This window comes from Jaculus jaculus, chromosome 1, assembly GCF_020740685.1.
Source record: "Jaculus jaculus isolate mJacJac1 chromosome 1, mJacJac1.mat.Y.cur, whole genome shotgun sequence".
NCBI lineage: Eukaryota > Metazoa > Chordata > Mammalia > Rodentia > Dipodidae > Jaculus > Jaculus jaculus.
Window position 1 is genome coordinate 285489406 of NC_059102.1, and position 27674 is coordinate 285517079.

The 27674-nt window shown below is 37.6% G+C and overlaps 1 protein-coding gene across 1 annotated transcript; it reads right to left on the reverse strand.

Annotated features, from left to right (window-relative positions):
* Window positions 1–4256: 4256 nt before the first annotated feature.
* On the reverse strand, window positions 4257–24154 carry Rgs13 (regulator of G protein signaling 13). The gene is made up of 4 exons (XM_004659512.2): window positions 24090–24154; window positions 19281–19342; window positions 5512–5678; window positions 4257–4439 (listed from the first exon to the last, which is right to left on the reverse strand). Exons 1-4 carry the CDS (start codon window positions 24152–24154, stop codon window positions 4257–4259), a joined length of 477 nt encoding a protein of 158 aa, XP_004659569.1.
* Window positions 24155–27674: the final 3520 nt, after the last annotated feature.

Genomic DNA, 27674 nt, shown 5'->3' on the forward strand with positions numbered 1-27674 from the left:
ATGCAAATGACAAAGATACAGAGAAAGGAATAAGGGACATGGTCCCATTTTCAATAGCAACAAAAAATATATAAAGTATCTTGGAATAACGTTAACCAAGAAAGTGAAAGATCTATACAATGAAAACATAAAAACACTCAAAAAAGAAATTGAGGAAGACTTGAAAAAAATGGAAAGACCTCCCATGCTCTTGGATAGCAGAATTAACATTGTGAAGATGGCAATCCTACCAAAGGCAATATACAGATTTAATAAAATTCCAATTAAAATCCCAACATTATTCTTCACAGAGATAGAAAAAAATGGTCTCAAAGTTCATATGGAAAGGCAGAAGGCCTTGGACATCCAAGCATATCCTCAGCAAAAGAAATGCCTCTGGAGGCATCACGGTACCTGATCTAAAGCTATATTACAGAGCCACAGTGAAAAACAACAACAACAACAGCATGGTACGGGCATAAAAACAGGCGTATAGGCCAATGGAATAGAGTTGAGGACCCGGCCTTTGGGTCAAGCAACTACAGCTACTTGATATTTGACAAAGGCTCTAACAATATAGACTGGAAAAAAGACAGTATCTTCAACAAATGGTGCTGGACAAACTGGAAAACCATATGCAGGAAATTGAAACTTGATCCACACATCTTGCCATGCACAATACTCAAGTCCAAATGGATCAAAGACCTCAATATAAGACCGGAAACTCAGCTACTACTGGAAGAAAATATAAGAGGAACTCTCCATGATATAAGAATGGAAAAAGACTTCCTGAACAAAACCCCAGTAGCACAGGATCTTAAACAATCACTCAACTAATGGGACCACATGAGCCAATATATTACCCACAAAATGGGAGAAAATATTTGCTGAATATCCAACTGACAGAGGACTAATATCTAGAAACTACAAAGAACTCAAAAACCTAACCAATAAAAAGTCAAACAACCCACTCACAAAATGGGGCAAAGAGCTGAACAGGCAGTTCACAGAGGAAGAAATACAAATGACAAACACACACTTAAGAAAATGTTCATCATCCCTACTCATCAGGGAAATGCAAATCAAGTCAAAACATGAATCTATAGAAGTGATTCCTAGACTAGGGATGATGTTTTAAAATACTATTTATTTATTTATTGCAGAGAGGGAAAGACAAGAAGAGAGAGTGAGTATGGGCACTCTAGAGCCTCCTGCCACTGCCAATGAACTCCAGACACATGTGTCATTTTGAGCATCTGGAGAATCAAACCTGAAGCAAAATCAGCCTTTGTTAGCCAGTGCCTTTAATTGCTGAGCCATCTCTCCAGCCCCGGGAATCAATTTTTTTTTTTTTTTACTTGCCTTGGTTGTGAGATGCTTTCAAAACCTTCGGCAATGCCCAGCCCTCAGCTCTGTTTGTAATGACTGCTTCTGTGATTAGCACCCTCATAGAGACCACCACTGTACTTGGGCAGGGGGTGAAGGTGTTGCTTCATTTGGTAGTAGCCTTTTCTCTGGAGCCCACTGTCTCATGGGAGATTTTTAGGAAGCTTCCTCCAGCAGCCGCTCCCATACAGGGAAGGAGCCCCCGTACCTCCATTAATGCCCAGCCAGGCTCTTTATTTTGCTTTTTCTCTATTCTACATTCTATATTCCTGCTGGGAAGGAATATAGCTCAATACTGAAGAGCGTGGCTTTTGCCATTAGAACTGTATTTTCCTCTTATTAGCTCTTTTGTGGGCATATCACCTCACTTCTTTGAGCCTTAATTCTCTTGTTTACAAACTAGGGATAATATTACTAATTATTACTAATAATATTAATAGCACTTAATGGGTTACTTGGAGGATTGAGTACTGCAAATTTTTTTACTGCATTTTTTTTTCAAGTAACACATACTAATATTAGCTATCAAATGAAACTGTTATTTGATACGTCTGTTGGATAGTGATTGCAGGAAAGTTTTTATCATTATCAAAAACTTGGTGGAAGGAGAAAGAAATTCAGATTTGCTGATCACTAAGGTAAGGTACAAGTCTTTCTGAGCCATGTTTTCTTTTTGTACCAGCAGAGCACTTAGAGCCCACTACAACACTGAGATATTTGTTTTTCTAGTGATAAATTCATGCATTTACCTTGATACATATGTTTTAAAAATATTTTTGTTTACCTATTTGCAAACAGAGAGAGACAAGAGAGAGATATAGAGAGCAAGAGAAGGGCACACACACAGAGAGAATGGACACACCAGCTACTGCAAATGAATTCCATACACATGTGCTACTTTGGGCATCTGGCTTTATTTGGGTACTGGTGTATCAAACCCAGGTTGTTAAGCTTTGCAGGAAAGTACCTTAACTGCTAAGCAATCTCTCCAGCCCCTATTTATTTGTTCGTTACAGGTATGGCCTCACTTTATCCCAAGATGACCTGGCACTCATTCTGCAGTTACAGGCTGGCATCAAACTCATAATGATTCACCTACATCTGCTTCCCAAGAGCTGGGATTGAAAGCATGTGCCAACACCCCCTGCTTCTGATACACTGTTTTTCTTTTTTCTTAAAATCATTTATTTGAGAGAAAGACACACACACACAGATTAAGAGAGAGAGAGAGAGACAGAAAGAAAGAATTGGTGGGCCCCGGCCTCCAAGCAATGCAAACAAACTCCAGGTGCATGCACCACCTTGTGCATCTGTGTGGTGGTTTGATTCAGGTGTCCCCCACAAACTTAGGTGTTCTGAATGCTATGTTCCCAGCTGATGGAATTTTGGGAATTAAATCCTCCTGGAGGCAGTGTATTGCTGGGGGCGAGGTTATGGGTATTATAGCCAGTTTCCCCATGCCAGTGTTTGGCACACTGGCCTATTGCCGTTGTCCACCTGATGTTGGCCAGGGTGTGATGTCCATCCTCTGCTCATGCCATTGTTTTTCCTGCCATCATGGAGCTCAAGCCTGTAATCCAAACTAAACCTCTTTTTCCCACAAGCTGCTCTTGGTTGGGTGATTTCCACCAGCAATGCAAACCGGACTACAACAATCTGGTTTATTTGGATCCTGGGGAATTTGATTCTGGGTCCCTTGGCTTTGCAGGCAAGTGCCTTAACCACTAAGCAGGCTCTCCAGCCCAAATATGCTTTTTTTCTTTTTTATTATTAGATATGGACATATTTTGCATGTAAATGTCACATGTTGGTATCATCCTTTCCCTCCTCCCTTCCCCTTTTCTGAAGAGGACTCCTTCCTCATTGGGGATGTAGGTCCCCCACGGGGATTGTGGGTCATGCATTATGGAGGTAGTAGTCAGTTATAGGGGAGAGGCAATGTCTCTGTACAAAATGTCTCAATGATCAATTTTTAAGGTTTCCTTTTCAGCAGGAATATAAGACTTGAGGTTTTTAACTGAGCTTTTGAATATGTGGTTGAAGCCTTAATGCTTTACAATGATAATAGGGTTACATCAAATAAATATGTTAAGTTGCTGTATACTTTCAGTGGAAAATATGGAGAATAAAACCATCTTATTTCCTTTATCTTATTTAAACTTAGACTGTTATAAATTTGCAGGGAAGTCAAATTCTTCTTGTGTCCTTGAAAAATATATATACATATTTTTCATTTGTATTTAGATTTATTGATTACTAAGACCATGATGCAAGGGCAATATTTCAAAATATCAGAACAAATTTTATACTTCAGAACAATGTAAGTATAAGTATAATTTTACATATTAAAAAGCTTAGAATCAGCACATTTTTCACATGTAGAAGATATATGTAATATAGGTCCATTACTACTAGGATAATAGTTAAATTATATCTTAGGGATGTGTTTTTAATACTGCCCCTGTTAAAATATTGATTATACTATTATTAATAAGTTTGTCTACTAATTCAAATTAATATGAGCAGTATATCTGTCAAATACACTTATATTAAGGACATAATTCACAGAACTACATTTTTAAAGTAAGTTATCTGTGTGTTATGACTGTAGAATTTCATCAGTAAGAAAGCATCAGTTGACTAAGATAGTAAAAATATTACAATGTCTGTATCATGAACAGTCTTTCCTTTCCCTTCTATGCTCACTGAGACACCTAAGTTTGCTATGCATTGTGCTAGTTATGTTATAGTAGTTGCAGAGATCATTGCTTTTGAGATATGTTTCTCTTGTGGATGTAGAAATCAATTTATCCATTTATTTCTGTTTCATCTCTGTTTTCTCTAAATTGCACTAGTACATGCTATCTTAAGTTTCAACTCCTGGGTGTTGATTAAGAGTTTTTGGACTGAATAGCTTTCAGAAGTTTCTGGTACATATCTGACTTGATAAATCTGGGGTAGGAATCCATCTCCATATGCATATATACGATTTTTTGAGCTTCTTCAAAGCATGTCTGAGTGGGTTCTTGAATGTTCCTGATGATAGTTTCTCTAGTTGAGCTGTCAATGTTAATCTGAAAACAAAAAACACAGGAAGAGTATAAGCTAAACTAAACATGAACATCTGTAAGGGAATGATATTCCCCTCCTTTTCAGTGCAAAAGGATAGTTTTGTTTGCCATTTTTATATGTATCTAAAAAGACTCATATGAAATGAATATTTTACTTCTTCAAAGTAACAAAACAAATCTACCTTTTGCATCTCAGAGGAACAAAGAAACCATGTGGCCCAAGGCCAGGGAAATCTCGGAAACCCTTGCTTACTTAGTGGATGCCAGTGGTTTGTTAGCGGCAGCTGGCAAACAAAGAGGTTTGTGAGTTAGAGATCTCACGTTTAAGAAAAAGGGAAGTTGGTGCTGGTTAAAGTTTATCTTCCTCAGTAGTTACACATGTTGTTACCTTAATTTATCCTGAAATAGGAAGAAAGTGAGGAGAAGTGGAGTAATGGAGAGAGAGAGAGAGAAGTGGTTATTTCAGCAAAGTAAAAATTTCCAGACAAGACTTTTGGGGAAATAAACCAATGATGTAGCACTGCTGAGTAACAGAAATCCACATGCCTTCCTCTGACCTCTTCCTTTTAACAGCAATCTTTCTGGATAAGAGTCAGTGCATCTGGTTTGCTATTTAGTTTCTCTGGACAGGTGTGATGGCAGGAATAACAGCAAGGATGCCAGCTGGGTCTGCAGTTTCATGCAGAAGTGAGCAGTACTGCTCGGACTGTAGCAGACTACCAGCATCAAGCGCGGTGTGCTCGTGCCTAATTTTAGTTTGTACTGCCAGAGACAACCCCCCAAAGACTTCAACTTGTTCATTCTAGCTTTCTGGAAATTAAGATCAGCTAATAGAGGATTTGCTATGAAGTTGCTTATCTTTGAATCATAATGTTACCACTTAAAAACTATGACACAGACAAATTAGTTAAATTATCAGATTTGTAGATTTCTTGTCTGAAAAATAAGGTCAACAATTCTAAATTTATAGCATTTTAGGAAATACTGGAATGGAAACTGCCAGGCCATATGGTTGATTCTTGATTTATTAGTGACCTCCAGGGAATGTCCTGGATTCCATGTCCACCACTGTTACCTCTCTGGGGGACTGCGGCTGGATATACAGCTTGTAAAGTTTCTTTGCTTTGGAAATTCTACCCCATCGTGAAGCAATTTTCTTGTAGGTTTCACATGCCATCCAGAATTTAATATTCTCATCACTGCGCTCCATTTTTAAGTATGTTGCATAAACTCCTGGGCCATCTAAAAGTAGTAGAGAAATTTGTTTTTATGGGCTAACATTATTTTAAAACAATTAAAAATTAATCAATGTAATTTAAAACAAAAGTCTGTAACAGTTCCCAAGATATGTAACAAGTGAATAGCTTATAACTATAACAATATCTATCACACCCTTTGATCTATACATCTAAAGCATTCTGATAATGGAATTCATTGCTGAGGTCACCACTTGATTCTGAATCACTTAATAGAAAATGCTTGCACATGTAGATGGTCCTGGAACAGAGAGGCAGGAGATATCACAATGACACCAGAAAAAGGCTTAAGATGCACAGCCAGATGTAAAGTCGTGACCAAACTGATGGGTAAGACCTTGGTTTATAATCTAAACAGACAAATCAGGGATGAAAGGAAACTCTTGAGGCCATGTGTGAGTGGTACTCTGATCATATTGACTAGAGTATTTTCCAGTGTCCAATCAGTACAGGACAACAGGTATATGAAAAATTAAGCATCATTTTCATAGTTTTTGGTTCACAGTCGAAATCACTACAAGGGAAGGGATGGATTCAGACGGGATGTCAGACATTTTCTCAGAATATAGCACAGGAAAGTAGTTTACTGAGAATAACCATCAAATGACACTTGATGCTAAGATGGTTACCCTCAGCTTTGTCTTGTCATAATTTTCTGGAGTGGGTAGAATGCACAAAAATTGGAGGAACTGTTTTGATTTAGGCAACTTTTTTCTAGGAACCAGTATTTGCAGGTTACATACATGCATCTTACACATTGCTCCAAGTCCCTGGAAGGATTTAGTAATCTCACATCTCAAGATGAGTGTTTTGAGGTGTACTATAAAACTTTGAATGGCTATGAAGACTCCTGGCATATCTGAGACATTTAATTGCTAAATGATAAACAAAGTCATTTTAAATTGATGTTAACAGCAATGTATGTGTAGTCATACTGATATATTTTTTTACAAAAATCTGTGACTAACTTCATGTATTTGACTTGGGGAGTCTGTCAATAAGAACATATCCATGAAACTGTTGCCATAAACTATGCCATAAATTTCCATCACTCCCAAAGCATAGGGTGTTGCTTATAAAACCTGGTTGGCATCAGGAGCTGTCATGATGAATGCTGATAATCAGATGGAATGGAAATTATGAGTAAAATCATGTTTTCCTGGATCTTCACAAAAGAGATTAGATAAAAGTTTCTTTTCAGCACTAAAAAGAAAGATTGCTTGCTTCCTGTTTTTTTTATAACTCTGTAGGAAATGATATAAGAATGAAGACAACTGAAGTGTTTTGTATTCAAGGAAAATAATAGATAGGTGTCCCCCTTCTGAGAAATAATCAGTGTTTTAGGAAAGCTGGTAAAATGCAAGAAATCTGGCATCTTAGAATGAAGAAACATAGAGTGTGGTCTCACTGTTACGTGGGATGTACAGCCTGACTAACACGGGTGGTAGACCAAAGTCACCTCAGTTGAGACGACACATCAGTGGAGGGTATAACAGGTGGAGATGTGTAACCTAGGAAATGATGTAGTGAGATATATGACATAATGAGAAATATATTATAACTTACTTTAAACAAGATTTTAAACAAGAAGGTTTTTTTTTTAAAAATATTATTCTTGGGCTGGAGAGATGGCTTAGCGGTTAAGTGCTTGCCTGTGAAGCCTAAGGACCCCGGTTCGGTTCAAGGCTCGGTTCCCCAGGTCCCACGTTAGCTAGATGCACAGGGGGGCGCACGTGTCTGGAGTTCGTTTGCAGAGGCTGGAAGCCCTGCCGTGCCCATTCTCTCTCTCTCCCTCTATCTGTCTTTCTCTCTGTGTCTGTTGCTCTCAAATAAATAAATAAAAAATTAAAAAAAAATTAAAAAAAAATATTATTCTTTGCCTTACCATAAGCCTTGACAGCAGGGTTCAGAGAATGCAGAGTGGAAATTAATACTGCTTTTAGACATAGCCCAGAGGGTGGAGAAAGCAAATAATAAAATAAAATGTCATTACTTTTTTAATAAGAAAAGTTGAAAGCCAATATTTTTCAGTATGTCTTGAAATAAATAGACCTATTCAAAATGAAGAAACTGATACAGTTAGAAAAATTTTGACTGAAAGCTTAAGTAGGAATAGAAAATAAGGACTTTGGAATAAAGAAATGATCAAACAGAAAAAAATTATATATGTATATCTGGTTAAGTCAAGAGATCATTGAGTGAGATAATCCCTATGCTAAATGGATAGGTTGTGTGGGTGAGATGAGAAATCATGTCAGTGTCTGTTCATGTTTAGTTTAATTTTTTTGTTGTTCATTTTTATTTATTTATTTGAGAGCGACAGGTAGAGAGAGAAAGAGGCAGATATATAGAGAGGGCCTCCAGCCACTTCAAACGAACTCCAGACGCATGCGCCCCCTTGTTCATCTGGCTGATGTGGGTCCTGGGGAATTGAGTCTTGAACCAAGGTCCTTAGGCTCCACAGGCAAGTGCTTAACCACTAAGCCATCTCTCCAGCCCTAGTTTAATTTTTTTATTAAAATATTTATAAATTGTTTATCCAGAATCCACCTACATCTATTTCTTCCTTCTCTACCTTCCCTTCTGGTAGAGAAGAATAAGATCTTCATTTCTTGTGGGCTGGCTTCATGTTTCCACATACTTAAGACCTCTGCTAGTGAAGCCATCTATGCATGGTTATATTCTTTAAGGTTTTCTTAGTTATAGTATTTTGTATGTGCTATGCAATGTACACTGAGTGTAGATATTTGGTGTGGTAGCTTGTAGTATTATTCTCAGCTGTTCTCCTTGTTGAGTTTTCTATTTTCAAGTTTCATTTACAACTGCATCCATCTTTAGACTTGTGTTAATTGGTGATATTCATTCAAAAGCACCATGTGAGGTCCAAGCAGAAGGCTTAAGGACCTTTATGTGATTCTTCTCTTCCCTTGCCTTGAGGAGAATACATTCTAGACAAAAGCTGCTCCACTAGCCTAAAGACCAGAATAAAGCCATGGAACAGAGTTGAAACTGACCCCAGATATTGCATAGCACAAATAATAAACAAAGAACCTTTTTGATTGTAAACAACTGGGATTTTAATGTCATCTGTGCTGCATCATAACTTTGCAAAAGTTGCCTCTGTGTGAAAAATGCTACAGGAATCTCAGTAAATATTGGATTCAGTATTGAATTGCTCAGCACATAATTCTGTTGACTCATACCACAAGTGAATTAATTACAAGGTGGCATTTTCCCCCCTAGATCTGGCAGTGGAATACAAGCCACCCATTCTGAAGTTTAAATGGTTTGTACTCCCAAGAGTTATGCTCAGGAGACTGCTGTGTTGCTTGAGAAGTGTGAATAAGGAATCAGGACCAGGCTTACTCATCTAGATTGAAAGGATGGGAGAAACAGATTTATGTCATATGTTGTGTATGCATTTTCCTTGAAGAGCTAGAGTGGTGTTTTTATTAATCTCTAGGCTGCTCTTTAAGACTAGTCAGTGCAATGAGTGTTTCTATGACACACAAGGCAAAACACACAGGTATCTTGATGGAGGAGGAACATGTGGGATTTATTTGACTGAGTCAGAGGGGCCACCTCTCCCAGGAGCGTGCTTTCTGCAGATGACAAGTTTTCACTGGTAATTAAATTTGAAAGATGAGCTATGCCCATTATACACATTATAAATGTGTAAACCAATTGTAAATTCATTGTACTTTCAATCTGTATTGAATTCTATATCCCCAAGAATATGTAAAATTTTATAGTAAATTTCCTGCTTTATTAAAATTCTCTGGGTTCTCTGACATCAACTATTTCTGAGTTTTCTTCTACTTTATCTTTGTTATGTGGTTATAAGAGTAGCTTAAAGGACTATGGGCTGCTTTAAATATGGGAAAATTATAAAGAAGAAATAACATTATTAACAACTTATTGAACAGAAGTTTATTCTTTCAGTCCTAAGATTTTGTATAATCTCATATCTAACTAGCATTTATTAATCTACATATGATTGTCATTCTAATGTGAAAGCATATTTATGTGTTACAATTATTATGCTATATTTAATACCACGTGTGTGTATGTGCATGCAGGAGCCAAAGACTGATGTTCAGTGTCTTCCTCCCACCTGATCTGAGCTAGGATTTCTCACGTGAACCCAGAGCTTGCTGATTTTGCTCATCTATGTAGACAGCTTGCCTCAGGGTATCCTGTTTCTGCCTCCTGAGCACTGGGATTATAGGCAAGTTGCTATACCTACCCAACAAATGTTTATGTGGATTCTGCATATTTGATCTCAGGTCCTAATACTTGTGCAGCAAATTCTTTATTGACTGAGCTGAGTTCATCTTCTATTTTTAGTATGAGGTAATGGAAGTGCTCAGTGGGGCACAACGCCCTATCCTACCTGTTCTCTTGTCAGTCACTAAGCCTTGTTCAGACACACTTCCCTGAACACAGTTCCTGGCCAAAGAGTGCCACGCCTGTCCTGTTGTTTACACAGCTTCTTTGATGTGTTAGACTTTATACTCTGATCCAAAATTTTGCTTAAAGCCAGGGTGGCGTCACACACCTTTAATCCCAGCACTTGGGAGGCAAACGAACTCCAGATGCATGTGTCACCTTTTGCATTTTTGAGTTTGCATACTTAAGATTTCCTCTTTTCTTGTTTGACTAAACCTTGTCAATTTTATTTCACTTTTCAAAAACTGATTATTCATTTTATTGATGTTTTATTGCCTTTTTATTCTCTACTTTGTTTATTGCTATTTTGATCTAGTTGTTTTTTTCCTATTAAGTATTTGTTCTTGTCTTTCTAGCTACATGAATTGCTTTGTTAGGTTGTTTATTTGAATCTTTGTACTTTAAATTTTTTGTTACATGGGCATGTGTGCACCTGTGAGTATGTACACTGCATGTGTGCTGTGGGGGAGCACACGTGCACCACGGCACATGCAGGGGGTTCTGAGGACAACGTCTGCGAGTTTGTCCTCTCCTTCCACTTTTCTTGAGATACGTCTCTTTCGATGTTTTGCTTTTGCTGGTTCCTCTGCACCAGTCTCCCTGGCCCCTAACCATCCTGATTCTCCTGGTCCCACCTGCCATTGCCATAGGTGCTTTGGGGTCAAAGACTTACGTGCTGCTTTGCAACTGACTTTACATGGCTGCTGGGGATTGGCACACAAGTTCCTTTAACTGAAGAGCCATCTTTCTACTGCTTCTTTCTACTTTTTATGTAAGCATTTATTGCTATAAATATATCTTTCCGGATTGCTTTTGCTGAACTCAAAGGACTGCTGTGTGTCCTCATTTTCATTTGTTTTAAGGAATTTTAGGATTTACTCATTGACCTTGCCTTTTTTTAAAAAAAAACAAAAACTGACCCATTGCTCATTCAAGAGAACACTGATTCATTTCTATGCTTTTATAAAATTGCCAAAATTCTACAGTTATAACATTGTGGTCAGAAAAGGTACATGCTGTGATTTCACTTTTTTATACTTTGTGAGAGTTGTTTGGTGGCCAAATGTATGGTATATTCTAGACAACTTTCTATGTGAAGGTGAGAAAATGTGTATTCTGGAGCTATTTGATGCAATTATCTACACAGTTCTGCTCATTAGACTTCACTATAGTTTAATTCCAAAGCTTCTTTGCCAAATTTTGTCTGGATTACCTGTCCATTGGTAAAAGTAAAGTGCATAACAATCTAACTCCTTTTTGATATCTATCAAATTTTTATATAATCAAGCTCCAACTTTGGATACACACACACACACACACACACACACACACACACACACACATTGTTATTTCTGCTTGATAAATTGATCCTTTTTCTGTAACTAGTTACTATTTTGTTTCTTTTTGATCAAATATAGTTGCTTTTGTTTTCCATGGACTTGGTCCATTTATTCCATCCTTTCCGTTTTAGTCTTTTCACGTCTTTGTTGGCATAGTCAGTTTCCTGAATGCAACATATTGTTGGTCTAGTGGCTTATCTTCTCCATTCATTCATCCAGCCTATACTTATAACAGGGAACCTTTATTTATATTTAGCCTTATTATTGATAAGTAACCAAATTCTGTTATTCACAGTGTTTTTATCTGACTGTTTGCATATCCTTTTTCCTTTCTTCCTCTTGTTCATTTTGGTGGTTTGATTGCTGTCTGCACAGGTATGGTTTGATTCTTTTCTCTCTTTTTCTAATATACTTACTTATTTATGAGAGAGAGAAAGTGTGTAAAGGCAGTAAAAGAGAGAGAGAGAGAGAGAGAGAGAGAGAGAGAGAGAGAGAGAGAGAGAGACACCAAGGCAGAAAGTATGGACATGCCAGAGCCTCTTACCACTGTAAATGAACTCCAGATGCATGTGCCACTTTGTACATCTGGCTTTATGTGGTTCCTTGTGAATTGAACTTGGGTCAGTAGGCTTTGCAAGAAACACCTTCTATGGAACTATCTCCCCTGCCCAAATAAAGTAATTAAGTCTAAGATCTTTGCGTGTGTGTGTGTGTGTGTGTGTGTGTGTGTGTGTGTGTGTTAGAGGCAGGGTCTCACTCTAGCCTCGGTTGACCTGGGAACTCATTCTGCAGTCCTGGTCTGGTCTGAACTCACAGTGATCCTTCCACTTCAGCCTCCTGAGTGCTGGGACTTATGTGTGCTACCACATCCAGCCTCTTTTGTATCTCTGCTTCACTGCTAAGTTTTTGTAGTTTTGCATGATGGTGGTTATTATCCTTTTGCTTCTAGAAAGGTTCCTGTGAACAGTTCTTGTAGAGCTGGTAAATGCTGATGGATTCTTTGAGTTTTTGTTTTGTTTTGGCAAGTCTTCTCTTTAATCACCAAAGGACAGTTTTGATCAATATAGTAATTTACTTTTGAGCATGCATGCATGTGTGTATGTGATGTGATGTACACACATGTATGTGCAGATGACTGCATGTACCTCCCCCCACCACCATGAGAATGTGTGTGGAGGCTAGAAGATTTCAGGTGCCTCCTGTACGTTCTCAGCACTAGAGTTATAGGTTTGCATGATGCGGTCACTTATACCCACTGACTTGTCCTCTCAGCCCTGCAATATAGAATTTTTGATCAGGTTTTTTTTTTCTTTCAAGACTTGGGATATATTATTCCATTCTCTCCTGGCCTGCAGCCCTTATTTGATAAATCTGCTATTAATCTAAGGGGAATTCCCTCTTAAGTGACTTGATGCTTTTCTCTTGATGTTTTAGCAACATTTATTCATTCCTTTGTTCATTTATTTATTGGTGTTGGAGTTCAAACCTAGTACCTCATACATGATAGGCATGGGCTCATGGATGTGCTACGTAGCCCTCTTACTGCTTATGTCTTGTAATTTTGAAAGTTTGATTAGAATATGTATCAGAAAGGATATTTTTTGGTCAAATATGTTAATGTTATCTTGAGCTTTTTGGACCTGAATAACCTTATTTTCCACAGGAATTAGAATGTTTCCAGTAATTATTTTGTTGAATAAGTTTTCTTTTTCCTTTTCTTTTGTTTCCATAATATGAAGGTTTGTTCATTTAATGATGTCATCCTGTAAGTCTCAAAGTCACTCTTAATTTCTTTTAAAAGTTACCTTTTAGGACTTGAAGGATGGCTAAGTGGTTATGGTGTTTGCCTGCAAAGCCAAAGGACCCAGGTTCGACTCCCCAGGACCCACATTAGCCAGATGCACAAGAGGGTGTATGTGTCTGGAATTTGTTTGCAGTGGCTGGAGGCCCTGGCACACCCATTCTCTCTCTCTCTCTCTCTCTCTTTCTCTGTCAAGTAAATAAATTAAATTAAATTTTAAAAGTTACCTTTTAAAAGCTGTGTTATTTCAAAAGATGATTCCTTTCAATTGGTTCTTTTAGTGAACTGTACACATCATAAATTGTCCTCCTAATGTGATTGAATTGTATCTGTATTCTTTTGTGTACCATTGTTTTCTTAAAATTGTTATTTTGAGTTCTGTGTCAGAAAATTCATTTCTCTGTTTTCCTTTGGGTTTTGTATTAGAGGGTTCAAGTGTGTCTTTAGAGTCATGTTTCCTGGTCTGAAGGTGTTTGTGACCCTACATCGGTATTTTTTTATCTGGTAGATAATTTGCCTATATGAATTTTATGGGTTATAATTTACAGTGAAGGCTGTCTGCTGCCAGGTATGATGGCCTATATCTGTAATCCCAGTCATGACCAGGTTGAGGTAGGAGGATTGCTTTGATTTCAAGACCTACCTGGGCTTCAGACTATAACCCTATTTCAAAAAATACACCATTGCTGCTGCCAATGTCTTACATGTATGTTTGGAAATGCTTCACTGGCTTCGGTGGTTGCAAATGGTCGCTTTAGCACAGTGTCCTTGTCCCTTCTTCAGCTGACATCCAGGTTGAAAATGTCTGCAGGAGCATAGGTAGCCTAGACTGGAGGGGTATGGGTATTGTAGATGGTATCGACAGACAGCTAGACTTCCACTCCTTTAGGCAGGGTTGGACTTCTGCAAGCTCTGGGAGTGGTGTTTCTGGCTGTAGGGACTGGGTATTCGGTTTCCACAGTTATATCACAGGGAAGGCAATACCAGTGGACCCTCCCTACAAGATGGGTGTGGTATCGTGTACCATTTAGGAGGGGTAGAGTTTCTGTCAGTGTCTTCGACACTGGCGACTTTGTGGGGCCCAACTGTTGACTGGCTCAGAGAGTTTTTTGTAATTACTTTACAGCTGGCCATTTGCTTCTGTGAGCCTCAGTGGGCCAAGTTTCTGAGACCAGGCCATTAAGATGTTAAAAGGAAGCGTAGAATATGGACAGAGCTGTTGATTTGTTTCCAGGAGATGGGCTGAGGTATTGGTAGACTGAACCAGTCAGGAAAGGCAACTTGGCTCATTTCTGAAGTCCTGAATGGGTAGATTGAGCTACTCATCTGCTTCCTTTGACCTTTGTCGAGTGAGATTTTTGGCCAGTTACCTAGCTGCATTATTGGGCCAATGGTTGATGGGTAGAGACATCTAGCTGCGTCTGTGACAGCAGGAGGATGGGTGAGGCTGCCTGGCTTCTTTTTGGGATTGAGTGTGGGAGGTTATAGCCACAGGATAGTTTTCTGAGGTTCAATCTGCACCACACAAGTGCACCTGGGTCAGAAGATGGCGGCACTTCAAAAGGACTGTGAGGCTGCCTGTCAAAACCCGGCTGAACTCTTGCACCTGATTTTCTTTTCATTATCACCTGTTTTTATTTTCTTTAAAGCACTTAGCACTTTATAGGATTATTTATTCATTAATTTGTTTGTGTGTTTGCCTGTCTCTTTCCTCCACAGGGAACACATGCTCGGAGCACAGTGAAAAACTTGTGCACCTTTCTTCCGATGTTCCCTGGGATAGTCTGCCAGAAATATAATAGGACTGAAGGAATCATCCAACAGAATAACTTAGGACTAATATTTTTATTTGTATGAAACATAATTTACTCAATTATCATTAAGCAACTGATGTTTTCATCTTCTGAGAGCTAGTTGATTGATGTGTATCAATATATGTTTTCTGCAGTTTTTGGCTTTATTGATTCAGATTAGTTTTTAACTTTAGACTTTCTAGTTACAAGAGTCCCTGAGTTTTAGGAGTTGGAAATCCCCAGTCATTTCACCTGTACATTTTAGTGTCCTTTTGCTTGTCCTAAATCTCATGTAGGATTTGCTTCCAGACATACCCACAGAGTTGTTTTCCCAATTTCCACAGTTATTTTCATTTCTGTCCCAAGTTTTGGGTCACTTTAATTTAGGGAGAAAATTATAGATAAATCCTAAATATTTCATGGGAAGATGACAATTTTTTTTCTGGACACAATTACAGTAGTACCATTACTGATATACATCTGAAGTATTTAATTCTTTCTTTAAAAAGGTGTTTAGAAATATGAAAAATTATCACCTATAAGCCTGGAAAGTATGCAGGGTATTTTCTGCTCCATTCATTGTGAACACTTTTAAATGATACAGTTTTTTTCACATCAAACTTACCAATTGTTTCATTGAAAAAGATCCTCTTTGTCTCATTGATTTTACTTCAAAAACAGTTTCCTATATTTCCAGTCAGCTCTTTAGTCAGACATAGGTGAAAACTTCTGTGAAAAGGTGGCATTTTTTTAAAAAAAAATGTCTTTGTTTTGCCTGTGTAATCTCAATCAGGATTCCAGTAAAAAGTTTTAACAACCATTTTGTCATAAATGATAGCCCTCCATATTCTTTCCTAAGGGACTTTCAGGTTTTTTTAAAACTTTTTTTGTGGTATTTTTGTATGCCTCATAGGCACATGGGATTTTTCTCCCAAGTATACTACTCGATCACTAAAGTGCTTACTTAATATTTACTTATAAAATCAACATCGAGCAAAAGTAACATATTATTTTAAGAAAGTATTCTCAGTGTTTTGAAAAACTTGCTTGATAATTGTGTCATTGGATAACATCTAGAATGTGTTTAGGCTACAAGCACTCTTAATTTCAAATAACATGAATTTTGCTATAATCTGTTCTTTTAAGATCATCCTTTAGACTACAAGGCCCTTGAATTTGATTGCACTGTTCTGACTATAGTTATTACTGGTTCCTCAACAACATCTTCTAAACTAACTTCATCGACTGAATCTCAAACTAACATTTTCATTCCCATGTGTGTTTCTGAACTATATATTCATAGAAACTGTTTTAATCTATACAAGATAGCAATTTGCATATCTTAGCCCACTAGATGCATTTTGGTAATGTCTTAAATTAGTGTAAACACAATTTTATTCTCTGGAACATTTGGTGCTTATCTTTTTAGTTTTATCTTACTGGTTGTTTGGTCCATACAGATTCATTTTATCACTTTTAATTATGTGATTATAGAATTTTTATATGAATGTCATCCTAATTTGAGCTCAGGCAGGAATTTTACCAAGTTTTTTGTTTTTTTTTTCCATTTTTATCAAGAGCATTATGGTGTCTTACTGCTCTCATCTTTCCTGTGGACTTTGCTTATTTTTATAACACCACAGCTTTAAATTGCCCATTCTAGCTAAGCACGTATCCACTTGACATTCATGCCAAATAGTTAACTCTGTTTATGAGGCCTTCAATGCTGGCACATAAATTTATATGATATGGCTTTGTGTGTTGATTTTTTTCTTAACTAATACTTATCTTGCATTTATCCTTAGCCTTTAATGCATAGCCAATAGGTACAAAGCCTATTTCTTAGCTTCCCTGAGTGATGAAAAATGAATAAGAGGCATTAAATCTTAAAGAAATAACAACTTATTATACAACCTGCTTTGTAAAAAATACCCAAATTAATTATAATTAAAAGCAGAATAAATAAAGATAACAATAAAAGACAACTGGAAAGAAAATATTTCCATGTCTCTTCATAGAAATAGTGGGACTCAAATTTTCTTTTAAATCAGGTGCAGTGTAGGGCTAAGACCACAAAGACTTTGAGCTTAATCTTGCAGTAAAGGGTCACAGATGGGCAAGGGGAGAAAGGAGTAGTTGCCACACTGGTGGAAGGTGTACTGTATGAAATGGCACAGCTGAGGTGAAGTTTAGAAAACATGGTAGGTCAGAGTATAGGGAGTCTCAAGTATGAGATTTTAGACTTTTTTGTAGGAAAAAGAGAAAAAAAAGAGTTGGTCCTGGGAGATGTGTAGTTTATTATTAGCAAGAATAACTGCCAGTTATTATATGCTCTGCTTATCCCAGGCACTGAGTGAAGTGTTTTATGGCTAGCTAGTTCGATCATGTTGGCAGATGGATGGTGTTATTTTCATTGCACAGATGAAGACTGCGAAGCTCCAGCAGGGGTAACCTGGACATGCATCCACCACGGGCTGCTGTGTGCAACAAATGCAATCTGAGCTGCTTGCAGAAGAACTGACTAAACTGCTGAATTAGCATACACTTTTCATTTTTTTCAAGGTAGGGTTTCATTTTAGCCTAGGTTGACCTGGAACTGATTCTGTAGTCTGAGGCTGACCTCAAACTTATGGTGATCCTCCTGCCTCTGCCTTCTGAGTACTGGGACCACAGATATGTGCCATCAAAGCTGGCTGACATGCACGTTTGTTTCTTCCTCCCATTTGAATGTTCTAAAGCTTATCCAAAGGATGGAGATCTATGTGTGTTCATGACCTTGTTGACAAATTATATCAAGAGACTATGAAGAATAGTCAAAAGGTGAATTGAAAAGTTTAAAACTGAGTTTAAAAAAAAGGAACCATGGCTACAAATATTAATTAGAACAGCCTTTTACAAAAGATAAGTGCCCAGGTGGTGCCAGTTTCTGGAAGTACAGATTCCAGCACTAGGAGAGAAGTCACAGAGTAAGAGCTAGAGTGATAGATAAAATTGCTCAGTCAGAAGAGCCAATGTCCCAAACTCCCACCATTGCCCTTGTATTAGGAGGTGGCAGTAGGCTATACTGAATAGTTAAGGAGGGTGGGTAGCATTCTGGGGTCATGAAGATCCCAAGAGTGACAGGGAGTCCTGTCCAGAATCACCTCTCTTAACCACCAGTTAAAACATCTGAGCAGCACTGCTAACTGCCCTCCACAGTTGGCAGGTAGGAGGAGCTAATCTTTTTTTTTTATAATTTATTTATTTATTTATTTGAGAGCGACAGACATAGAGAGAAAGACAGATAGAGGGAGAGAGAGAGAATGGGCGCGCCAGGGCTTCCAGCCTCTGCAAACGAACTCCAGACGCGTGCGCCCCCTTGTGCATATGGCTAACGTGGGACCTGGGGAACTGAGCCTCGAACTGGGGTCCTTAGGCTTCACAGGCAAGCGCTTAACCGCCAAGCCATCTCTCCAGCCCAGGAGGAGCTAATCTTTTGCAGGGAGCTTTAAAAGGATCCTGATAAAAAGCTGAACCTATAAGTGTACATTAAACATTTGAGAAGACCTAAATATTGAGTAAGGAAACCAGACTGAATAGGAGAATTATCCGAGTACTTGTCTTCTGGGTTTACTGTTTTCTACAACTGCCAGTTTCCTTTCCAACAGACAATGGAAATCCCCTTGGACCACATTATCTTTCATACTCCTTGCCTTGAGTCTATGACTGTGTCTCTTCCCATCCATTGCTGTTATCTTTCACTTATCACTTTAACATTAGTACAATTGTATACAGAACCACTAGAATCAGAGGCCAATGAACTCCAGGGAGTTTTAGAACATTAAGACTCAAATTCATTTTTACTTTTGAAAGCACTTAGAACAGCAAATTTAACTTGTTTTTAGAAATACTAACTTTAGAAGGCAATGGAAAGGCAGTATATTTCTGTATGTGTTACTATTTCAGCATATTTTCCAGTGGATTTTATACATATGCTTGTGAAGAATAAATACCCGCAGTGACTAATCTTGCTTTAATTAACACCAGAGAAAAACCACAGTGGTTGGCATGAGGAACTATTTTCAGGTTTTCTTTTCTTAACTATGTCAGTTATCATTTAGAAGGCAGTGAGAAGAGCAGCACATATCCATAATCTGGTGTCCTCCTTTTCCCCATGGGAATAAAATGTGCTAGCTACACAGAGATGACATGTATATAATACTCACATTTTGTAGCCATCAACTTTTCCAAAGATTGGGCCCATTCTAACACTTCTTCCAGAGTAAGGCTTTGAAAAGAAATAAAATGTGCTGATTGGACAACATTATTTTTGAAGGTTTTTTTTTTTTTTCTGTAGATCTGCTACCTTGAAAACAACACTAAAATACTATTATGCTCCATTTTTATGTGGTATTGGGTCACTACTTATTTTCCTTGGATCTTTCTCTAACATTTTAAAATAATAAAAAATATAAGAAGCATATACTTAAAAATGGGAAGTATATGTTAAAGGGTAAAAGTAAGTGTTGTATAATTTCCTTCATATCAAATTTCTCTTAGAATTTGTGTAGTTTCAAAGTATTTTGGTCATGTTCCCAGTTGTGTTTTAAATCAAGAAGTTATAATGTTATATGTGTGCATAATCTATTGATGAGCATTTTGTGATTATATTCATCATCATTGTTTATAATATTATAATTTGTAATTATGAACTCATAATCCATAATCATTAATAGATCATCCTGGTGACTTATAGCATTCTACAGGGAGTCTTCCATAATTTATATAATTATTCTCAAAATCACTAAAACCAAATGTAGGGCTGAAGAGAGAGCTCAGAGTATAAGAGCATTTCCTGTGCAAACATGTTGGCCTGAGAATCTCTGAGAGAGCACCCATTTGAATATGAATCCCCAGGACTCATATAAACAGTTGGGCATGGACACATGCATCTGTAGCACCAGTCCTGTGGGGATCAGAGACCGTATAATCACCAGAGTTTGTGAGACTATGACGAGCTCTGGGATCAGTGGAGATGCTCTGGTAAGAATGAGTAAGTGGCCAATGAAGGTGGTGAAGGTAGACATGTGTTCTTTCTCTCTGGCCATTCAGGTGAGTGCACTGCACCGAAGGTGAGTGCCTGGGCTGTTACACTGGCACATACACTTATATACACCACACACATGTGCACTTACACATGCAATATAGGCAAACTTATATATAAAGAACTATGATAATTTTGTAGATTAGCAAAAATAGATTTAAGTGGATTAAAAACACTGAGGTTATTTTGGTTTATTTATTTGTTTATTTATTTGGTTTTTGAGGTAGAGTCTCACTCTGGTCCAGGCTGACCTGGAATTAACTATGGAGTCTCAGGGTGGCATCAAAATCACGGTGATCCTCCCACCTCTGCCTCCCAAGTGCTGGGATTAAAGGCGTGTTCCACCACGCCCAGCTTTGCAGTTTTATTTATTTATTTACTTTTACCTTTTTACATTTGCCTCTGCATGAGCTTGGATTTTCTAATCTAAGTTCTCTAGTTTTGTGTACCCTCTTTTTATCCTTTTTATTCTTGACAGGTAGATTGTGAGCAATAATTAGATATGGGAGCATTTGTGACATTATTACTATGAACAGAGGAAAGGAGTACAGTTCTAGGTACAAACCTTCTAATCCAACGTCCATATGTTAAACAATTGATATCCTAGAATTCAAGAATTTTCCACAAACTTAGGTACATACTCATATAATAATGTATGTATTATTTACTATAAATCTTCCTTTTCTGCATTTTTAGGGTTTTAGCTTTAACTATAGTATACCATATTGTTACATTTGACCTACATGGTAAAAACAAAGTCACATTTAGAAAGTGTCTGTGAAAAATTTTGGCTTTCCCAAACATCACATGTTTCTCTCTCATATGTGGGTCCTAGCTACAAATGATTGGACTTCTCTGTGAGTAGGAAGAAAACTCAGTAGCAGTGGCCAGTAAGCTAGAATAAAGGGAAAAGAGAAGGAGGGAGGGGGGACTTAATAGGATTGTATTGTATATATGTAAGTAGAAGAACAGATTAATGGGGGTGAAAAGGCCTGAGTAAGGTCAGCAGAAGAGATTGAGTAAATGAAAGGTGGAGGGAGGGCTAATCAAAATCTAAGAGGATATTAATAAGTCATATGGAAGCCTACTTTTTTTGGACAATGGGACACTGAGAGTTATAGGTTGCTACTAGAAAATTTTCAGTGCCAAGGACAGAATACCTTCTAGTGTATTGTTGGCCAGGGAGGTCCCTGATACCCCAAAACATTACAGGCCATTGCTGAGGCCCTTGGTTTCCCACCAGAAATAGATGGTAAAACCCTATTGCTGAAAACTCCACATACTTGGGCTATAAGGTCATTAAAAAATCCTGCTGGAACTGAGCTGAAAATCTCCTCCATGTAGAACAACGGACAGAAAGCCAGAGAAACCACATTACATGTAGCTCAATGGAAAGAGAGAAATCACCAGTGAAGATACTCAACAGTGGACACTGCAAGCCTTATACTTGGCCAGCCAGACCAAATGAGCCAATGGGTACAATAGTGGCATTGTCTGTTATGGGGTAAACCAACTTCCCTTTAATTTGACTGGATGCCCATTCCATGGGAGGGAACACATCCCTGATACAGAAAACCTACAACAGGGTTACTTAGGGTGTAACATCTGCTGGTGTCCATCAGCTGGTGTCCAGATAAATGTATATACTATGCTCACCAAACTGCCAAACTGCCCAGTAAGCACTTCTCTTAATGTTCATACCCATATATTCACTCTACTCTTATTTTTGGTTAGAGAAGCTTCTCTTTTCAGATGGCAGTGACCTCCTGATAACTCGGAAGGCACCATGGTGCTGAGAAGTGACAGAGGAGTGCTCAGCACTGAAATATCTCTATCCCACCTTCCAAGGCTCAGAGTCCATTGTGAAAAAAGTGGCGGAAAGAATGTAAGAGCCAAAGGAAGGGAAGGACTCCTTACTATGTGCTCCTCTAGACACAAAATGTCCTGGATATCCATGACCTCACAGTGCCTGACATTACCTATACAAGACCATGATAATAGGAGGAAAATATCATGATATCAAAGTAAAAGAGAGACTGATTGAGACGTGGAGGGGCTATGATGGAGAGTGGAGTTTAAAGGAGAAAGTGGGGGGAGGGAAGGAATTACCATGGGATATTGTTTATAATCATGGAAGTTGTCAATAAAAAAAAATGCTGGCTTTCAGCCTTCATTTCTGGTGAGCTTCATGAGTCGAATTGACAAGTAATCACTGTATATTCTCTGCACACAAATAATTTTATTTTCTCTGTATTAAAGCAATTAATGCAATCATTGCCATTCATTTTAACTTTCCTGATTGAAACTCTGGTCTAAACAAAGGTGGCTGAAGATATAAGCAGCAGTTCTGTCCAATGCTGTGCAGTTAGAGTCATGTGAAAAATCAGTTTTCAGGCTGGAGAGATGGCTTACTGGTTAAAGCTCTTGCTTGTGAAGCCCAAAGACGCAGGTAGGGTTCCCCAGAATCCACATAAACCATATGGTGGCACATGTGCCTGGAGTTCATTTACACTGGCTACAGGCGTGGACATGCCCATTGTGTCTGTCTCTCTCATAAGTAATTAAATAAATGAATGAATAAATAAATAAATGTTAGTTGCCATCAGCATTAATAGATTCTCAACACAATGAAAGGAGATTAGTCAGATTAAAAAATCTGAAACAGTGTTCTGTTAAGTTTGCTTTCAAAACACATTTCCATGAAATTGTTTCTGACTCATTGTTCTCTTATTAGAACTTTAGAAAGTGCAACCTAAGAAAACCTCAGTGCAGCGAAATAAAAAGTGCTAGACAGGGTCTCTTGCATACCTTTCTGTTCCATCACTTCCCATTACACAGGAAAGAATTGAGTCTACAGTAAGGGGAGATACTTTCAGTATTGAAAAGCTTGAAACTATGTGTTGGAAATTGTGTTAGAGGTAAAGTTGGATTGTAAAATTTTGCTTTTAATTATTTTCTATCTCATAGGTTTCATGAGGTCCCATCATTGTCCAGGTGCTCTCTTCAGAATTACCTTTGCCTCTGCATGAGCTGGAATTTCCTAATCTAAGTTCTCTAGTTTTGTGTACCCTCCTTTTTTTTTTTTTTTTCTGGACAGGTAGACTGTGAGCAGCGATTAGGTATGGGAGCTGTTACGACATTGTTACTGTTAACAGAAGATAGGAGAGTGCTTAGAGTCTGAGAGTCTGAAGTTCCAATCCCAGTGCTGTATTTAAGAGACTTCAGTCTTAATATACTTAAAATTTCCAAATGTTAATTTCATTATCATCTTATGGGGTTGATCATGTCAATCTGGCAAAGCTTTCATGAATATTTAGGTAGACTGTGTCAACCCAACCCATGGGTCTCTAATTTGGGAGTTCTGTGATAAATACAACCATCTTGTTTTCTTTTTCAATCATTATACTTTCCATTTGAATTCAGTCATAGTTTCATCGAAATGGCTAGATTTTTTTAGCTGTGTTATACTTGGTCTACAACTTGGAAGCATTACAAGCTTAAAGGTAGCCCTGGCCATGTAGCCAGACTCTACTATAACAAGTAGGCAAGCAAACAACATATTCTCTTAAATTTAGAAGAGATTGGGAGCTTGGTAGGCATTATATTATCCTTCCAGTTTCATGACCTATGTCTAGAAATGAAGGTTCCTGGTATGCCTGATGAGTTGTGAAAATATTTGGGATCAAAAATAATATTTTAATGTAAAAACTAATTAAAAATTTGTACCAGACTCTAAACCATTAAACTTGCTGGGTCCTCAAGTATAAATCATAAATAATAAAACCTTAGTGTAATGCATGATTGTTCTTCTGGTGGAATTGTGTGAATGTAAATTTTACTTTTTGAGCAAAGTATATTAAATAAATATGCACCTATTTATCATGTGACTAAAAATTCTTTAAAATGGTCATCAGATTTAGAAGCTACTTACTTTGAAGGGAGCCTCTTAGATTCATCTCTGCATTTCTTACAAATCCAACAGTTATGCCTGTTCATTTTTTTCTATAAAACATACATCATATAGATGGTTAATTTCAGCATATAAAATGATTATATGGTAGAGTCAGTTTTAAAAAAAACATATAAAATTTTAAATCATGAAGACATAAGGATTGATTCTTACAGTTAATAGAAGACAATTATTGTAGAGGTAGGGAAGACATGGAATAAGATGACTCATCTCTTAAATATTTCATAAGAATATAGAATGATTAAATTTCTTGGTGACATTTGGGTCCCTTAGCCCACCTGCTCATTAAATAATAGGGCTTTAAAAATACCAAACACCGAAAGAGTCTTTTAATTTGGAGCCTACTGACAGCGGATTCATCAGCTTCTAAAGCTTCCTTTTTAGGACAATTCCTATTTTTAGAAAGTTATCTATAAATATATTGAGGAAAATGTTGCTTCTTTATAATTAGCCAAATAAAAATAGGATAAATAGCCCAATAAAAGCAAAACTCCTTAAGATTGAGTGAATTCTGAGAGAAATGTTGCTTATATAATTTTCGCCATTTTGGGCATTGTGACTTTGACTTTGAAATTCAAATAGAATTTACTCAGCTCAGGCTCCTTTATATAGCCACACATGTCATAGAGGCTTTATAACTCAGTACTTTGAGAAAACAACTCAACAAATGTTAGGAATAATTGAACCCACATTGTATAATAAAAGCTGGAAATAGTTTGTTAACCATACATAGGCAGTTGTATTTAGTGAATTACTGAGCAGCAACAGTGAGGTTTTATGATTCAGTGAAGACATCTACTGAACTATTGTCATGTGTCAAGCTTTCCTTGTCAGTGAGTGACCTACATTGACCTAGTTTCTCCTCTTCCCGTACTTGCTGACAAGTAATTGGAGAACATGTGTTGGTATTTTGATATAGGAAGTCTAGAGACTGTGTGTGCTCACAGGGGATTTACTTAGATGTGAGTAGTTAATGAAGATGTCCACATAAAGTACCATCTGGTCTGGAGGCACTGGAAAGTGGAGGGAAGTGTCGAGCAGAGGTGGAACTTCCCAGGCAAAGGTTAGGAGGCAATGGTCATTCTCTAGGAAAAGAAGCTAAATGTCTCATAAATATAGTGGACTATAGGGAGAGAAAAAATAATAGAGTTAAGACTGCTTCAAAATAAGGTTTAGGAGCTGGGGAAATGGTTTAACAGTTAAGGCGTTTGCCCGATAAGCCTAAGGACCCTGGTTCAATTTCCCAAGACCCATGTAAACCAGATGCTCAAAGGGGTGCATTCATTTGGAGTTCATTTGCAGTGGCTGGAAGCCCTGGTGTATCCACTCTGTCTTTCTCTCTGCCTTTCCCTCCTCAAATAAATAAATAATTTTTTAAAAAAAGATTTAAAGAAACTCATTGCAGGCTGGAGAAATGACTTAATGGTTAACACACTTACATGCAAAAGCAAAGAACCCAGGCTTGATTTCCTAGTACCCACATAAAGCCAGATGCACAAAGTGGAGCATGCATCTGGAGATCATTTGAAGTGGCTGGAGGCCCTGGGGTGCCCATTTTCTCAGTCTCTTTTTGCCTCTTTCTCTCTCTCATAAACAAATAAATAAACAAGTAAATGAAATACTTTTATTGAAAAAGCTAACTGCAACAAGAAAGTATGGGGGATGATGCTATAAAGACAGGCTGAGCCAAACCTTTTAGGAACCATGGGCCGTAGGTTTAATATTAAGGACTTGGGAAAATGATTTAAAGGTTTTAAATTGATTTTTAACATATATATGCTTATTTTTTGCATATGTGTTGTATGCATGCATATATGTAGATGTGTTCTTATGTGTGTAGATGCATGTGTACACATGTGCTTGTAAATGTGGAGACTGAGGACAATAGCTGGTGTCATTTCTCAGTGGCACTATTCATCTAATTTTGAAGCTAGGCCTGGAGTTCACTAATTAGTCTAGACTCACTGGCCAGTGCATCCCAAATATATCCTTGTCATACCTCTTCAGTGTTGGGATTACAGCAGTGTACCACCATGTCCAACATTTACATGGGTACTGGGGATTGAAATAAAGTACTCATGCTTTTGAAAGAAGCACTAAGCTTACCAGCAAACCTAACTATAGGACTTGACATTTAGAAAGACATGCTGTCATTTGAATTGGTTTTGTGACTAGAGTGGACTATAGCATGGCAGGGGTATCATGAGATAGTCTGGAAGTGACTGCGGGTTTATAGGTCATAGATTATTAGGAGGTGACATATGAAGGTAATGAGACTTAGATATTTTTGAGGAAAAATGTTAGATATTGTTGATAAATTAGCTGTAAAAAGTGAGAGAAAGAATGGGGGCAAGTTTATTTGAAAGAATTGACTTTATGTAAGGTGAGCATTTTTATATATTTCAGGGAAAGATTATGAAATAGGAGTTTACAAGGCAAAAATCAGAGTAATATATCAGGAACTGAGAATATGCTTGTTGAAAAGGAATGAGTAGCCAACTGGATATCAAAGCTGGAAAGAGAACAGGAAAGTAAAGGATTAAAGGATGGTGTCAGACTTGTTAAAAAGAATGTCATCAGTGACCACAGAGAGATGTGTTTCAGTGGAGCAATGTAGGCAGGAATGAGGCTTAGGAAAAGGTGAAATGGAGCCCAGGAAAACTAAAGGACAGGTTGTGCAGAGATGCTTGCTTCTCTCTTTGCCTCTTTCTCTGCTTATGTCTCTCTATCTCTTTCATGGTCTTAAATGTAAGACTGAAGTATTCCATCCTACATTGTTGATAGTGGTAATTCATTGAAATATTTAAATATAAATGCAATGAAAAGAAGATTTTCTCTGGAAAGATAAATCTGACTGAAGATGATTAACACTGACATAATTAAGATTAAGAAAACTTACCTTGACTGGTGGTTACAATGATCCAGGCCTTTATGTTTAGGATGGACATGATATCATTTGAACATGTGTCATTGGGTGCTGCTATATTGGTGCATTTCCAGTTTCAGTACTTCTCATCTCTGATCTGATGCAGTAGCTCTTTCCTATGTTGTAATGTCCTCTTTGTCAAAACAGCTACATATTCTTTTCTACTGGGACTGGATGGCTCTTCTAGCTACCTAGTCTACCTTGAACAATAGATTTTGTATCTCATACAGAAATGCACTTAATTCATTCACTGAGATTCATTGGAGCCATGCAAATACAAATAATGTTTTTTTCTTCTTGATGACCTCCTTAACTGATTTTTTTTTGTCTTTTATAGTTTTATATTTTTCATAAATTTAATTGAATTATTTGACACAGGCACAACATTCAGTATACAATGCTCATTAAGATCTGAAGCACAATGCAGGTATTTTTTTTTTTTTATGTACTAAAATTTAGGGGATTCCCAGAGCTCCTGAGAGGTATCAGAGTATAGTCAAATAATTTTGGGCTCTGAAACCAGACAGAATCACAGTTGAGTATAGGCTTTTATTAGCTGTGTGACCTTGGGCATGTTAATTTACCTCTCAGACTATCTATTTCCTTTTTCCTGCAATGGA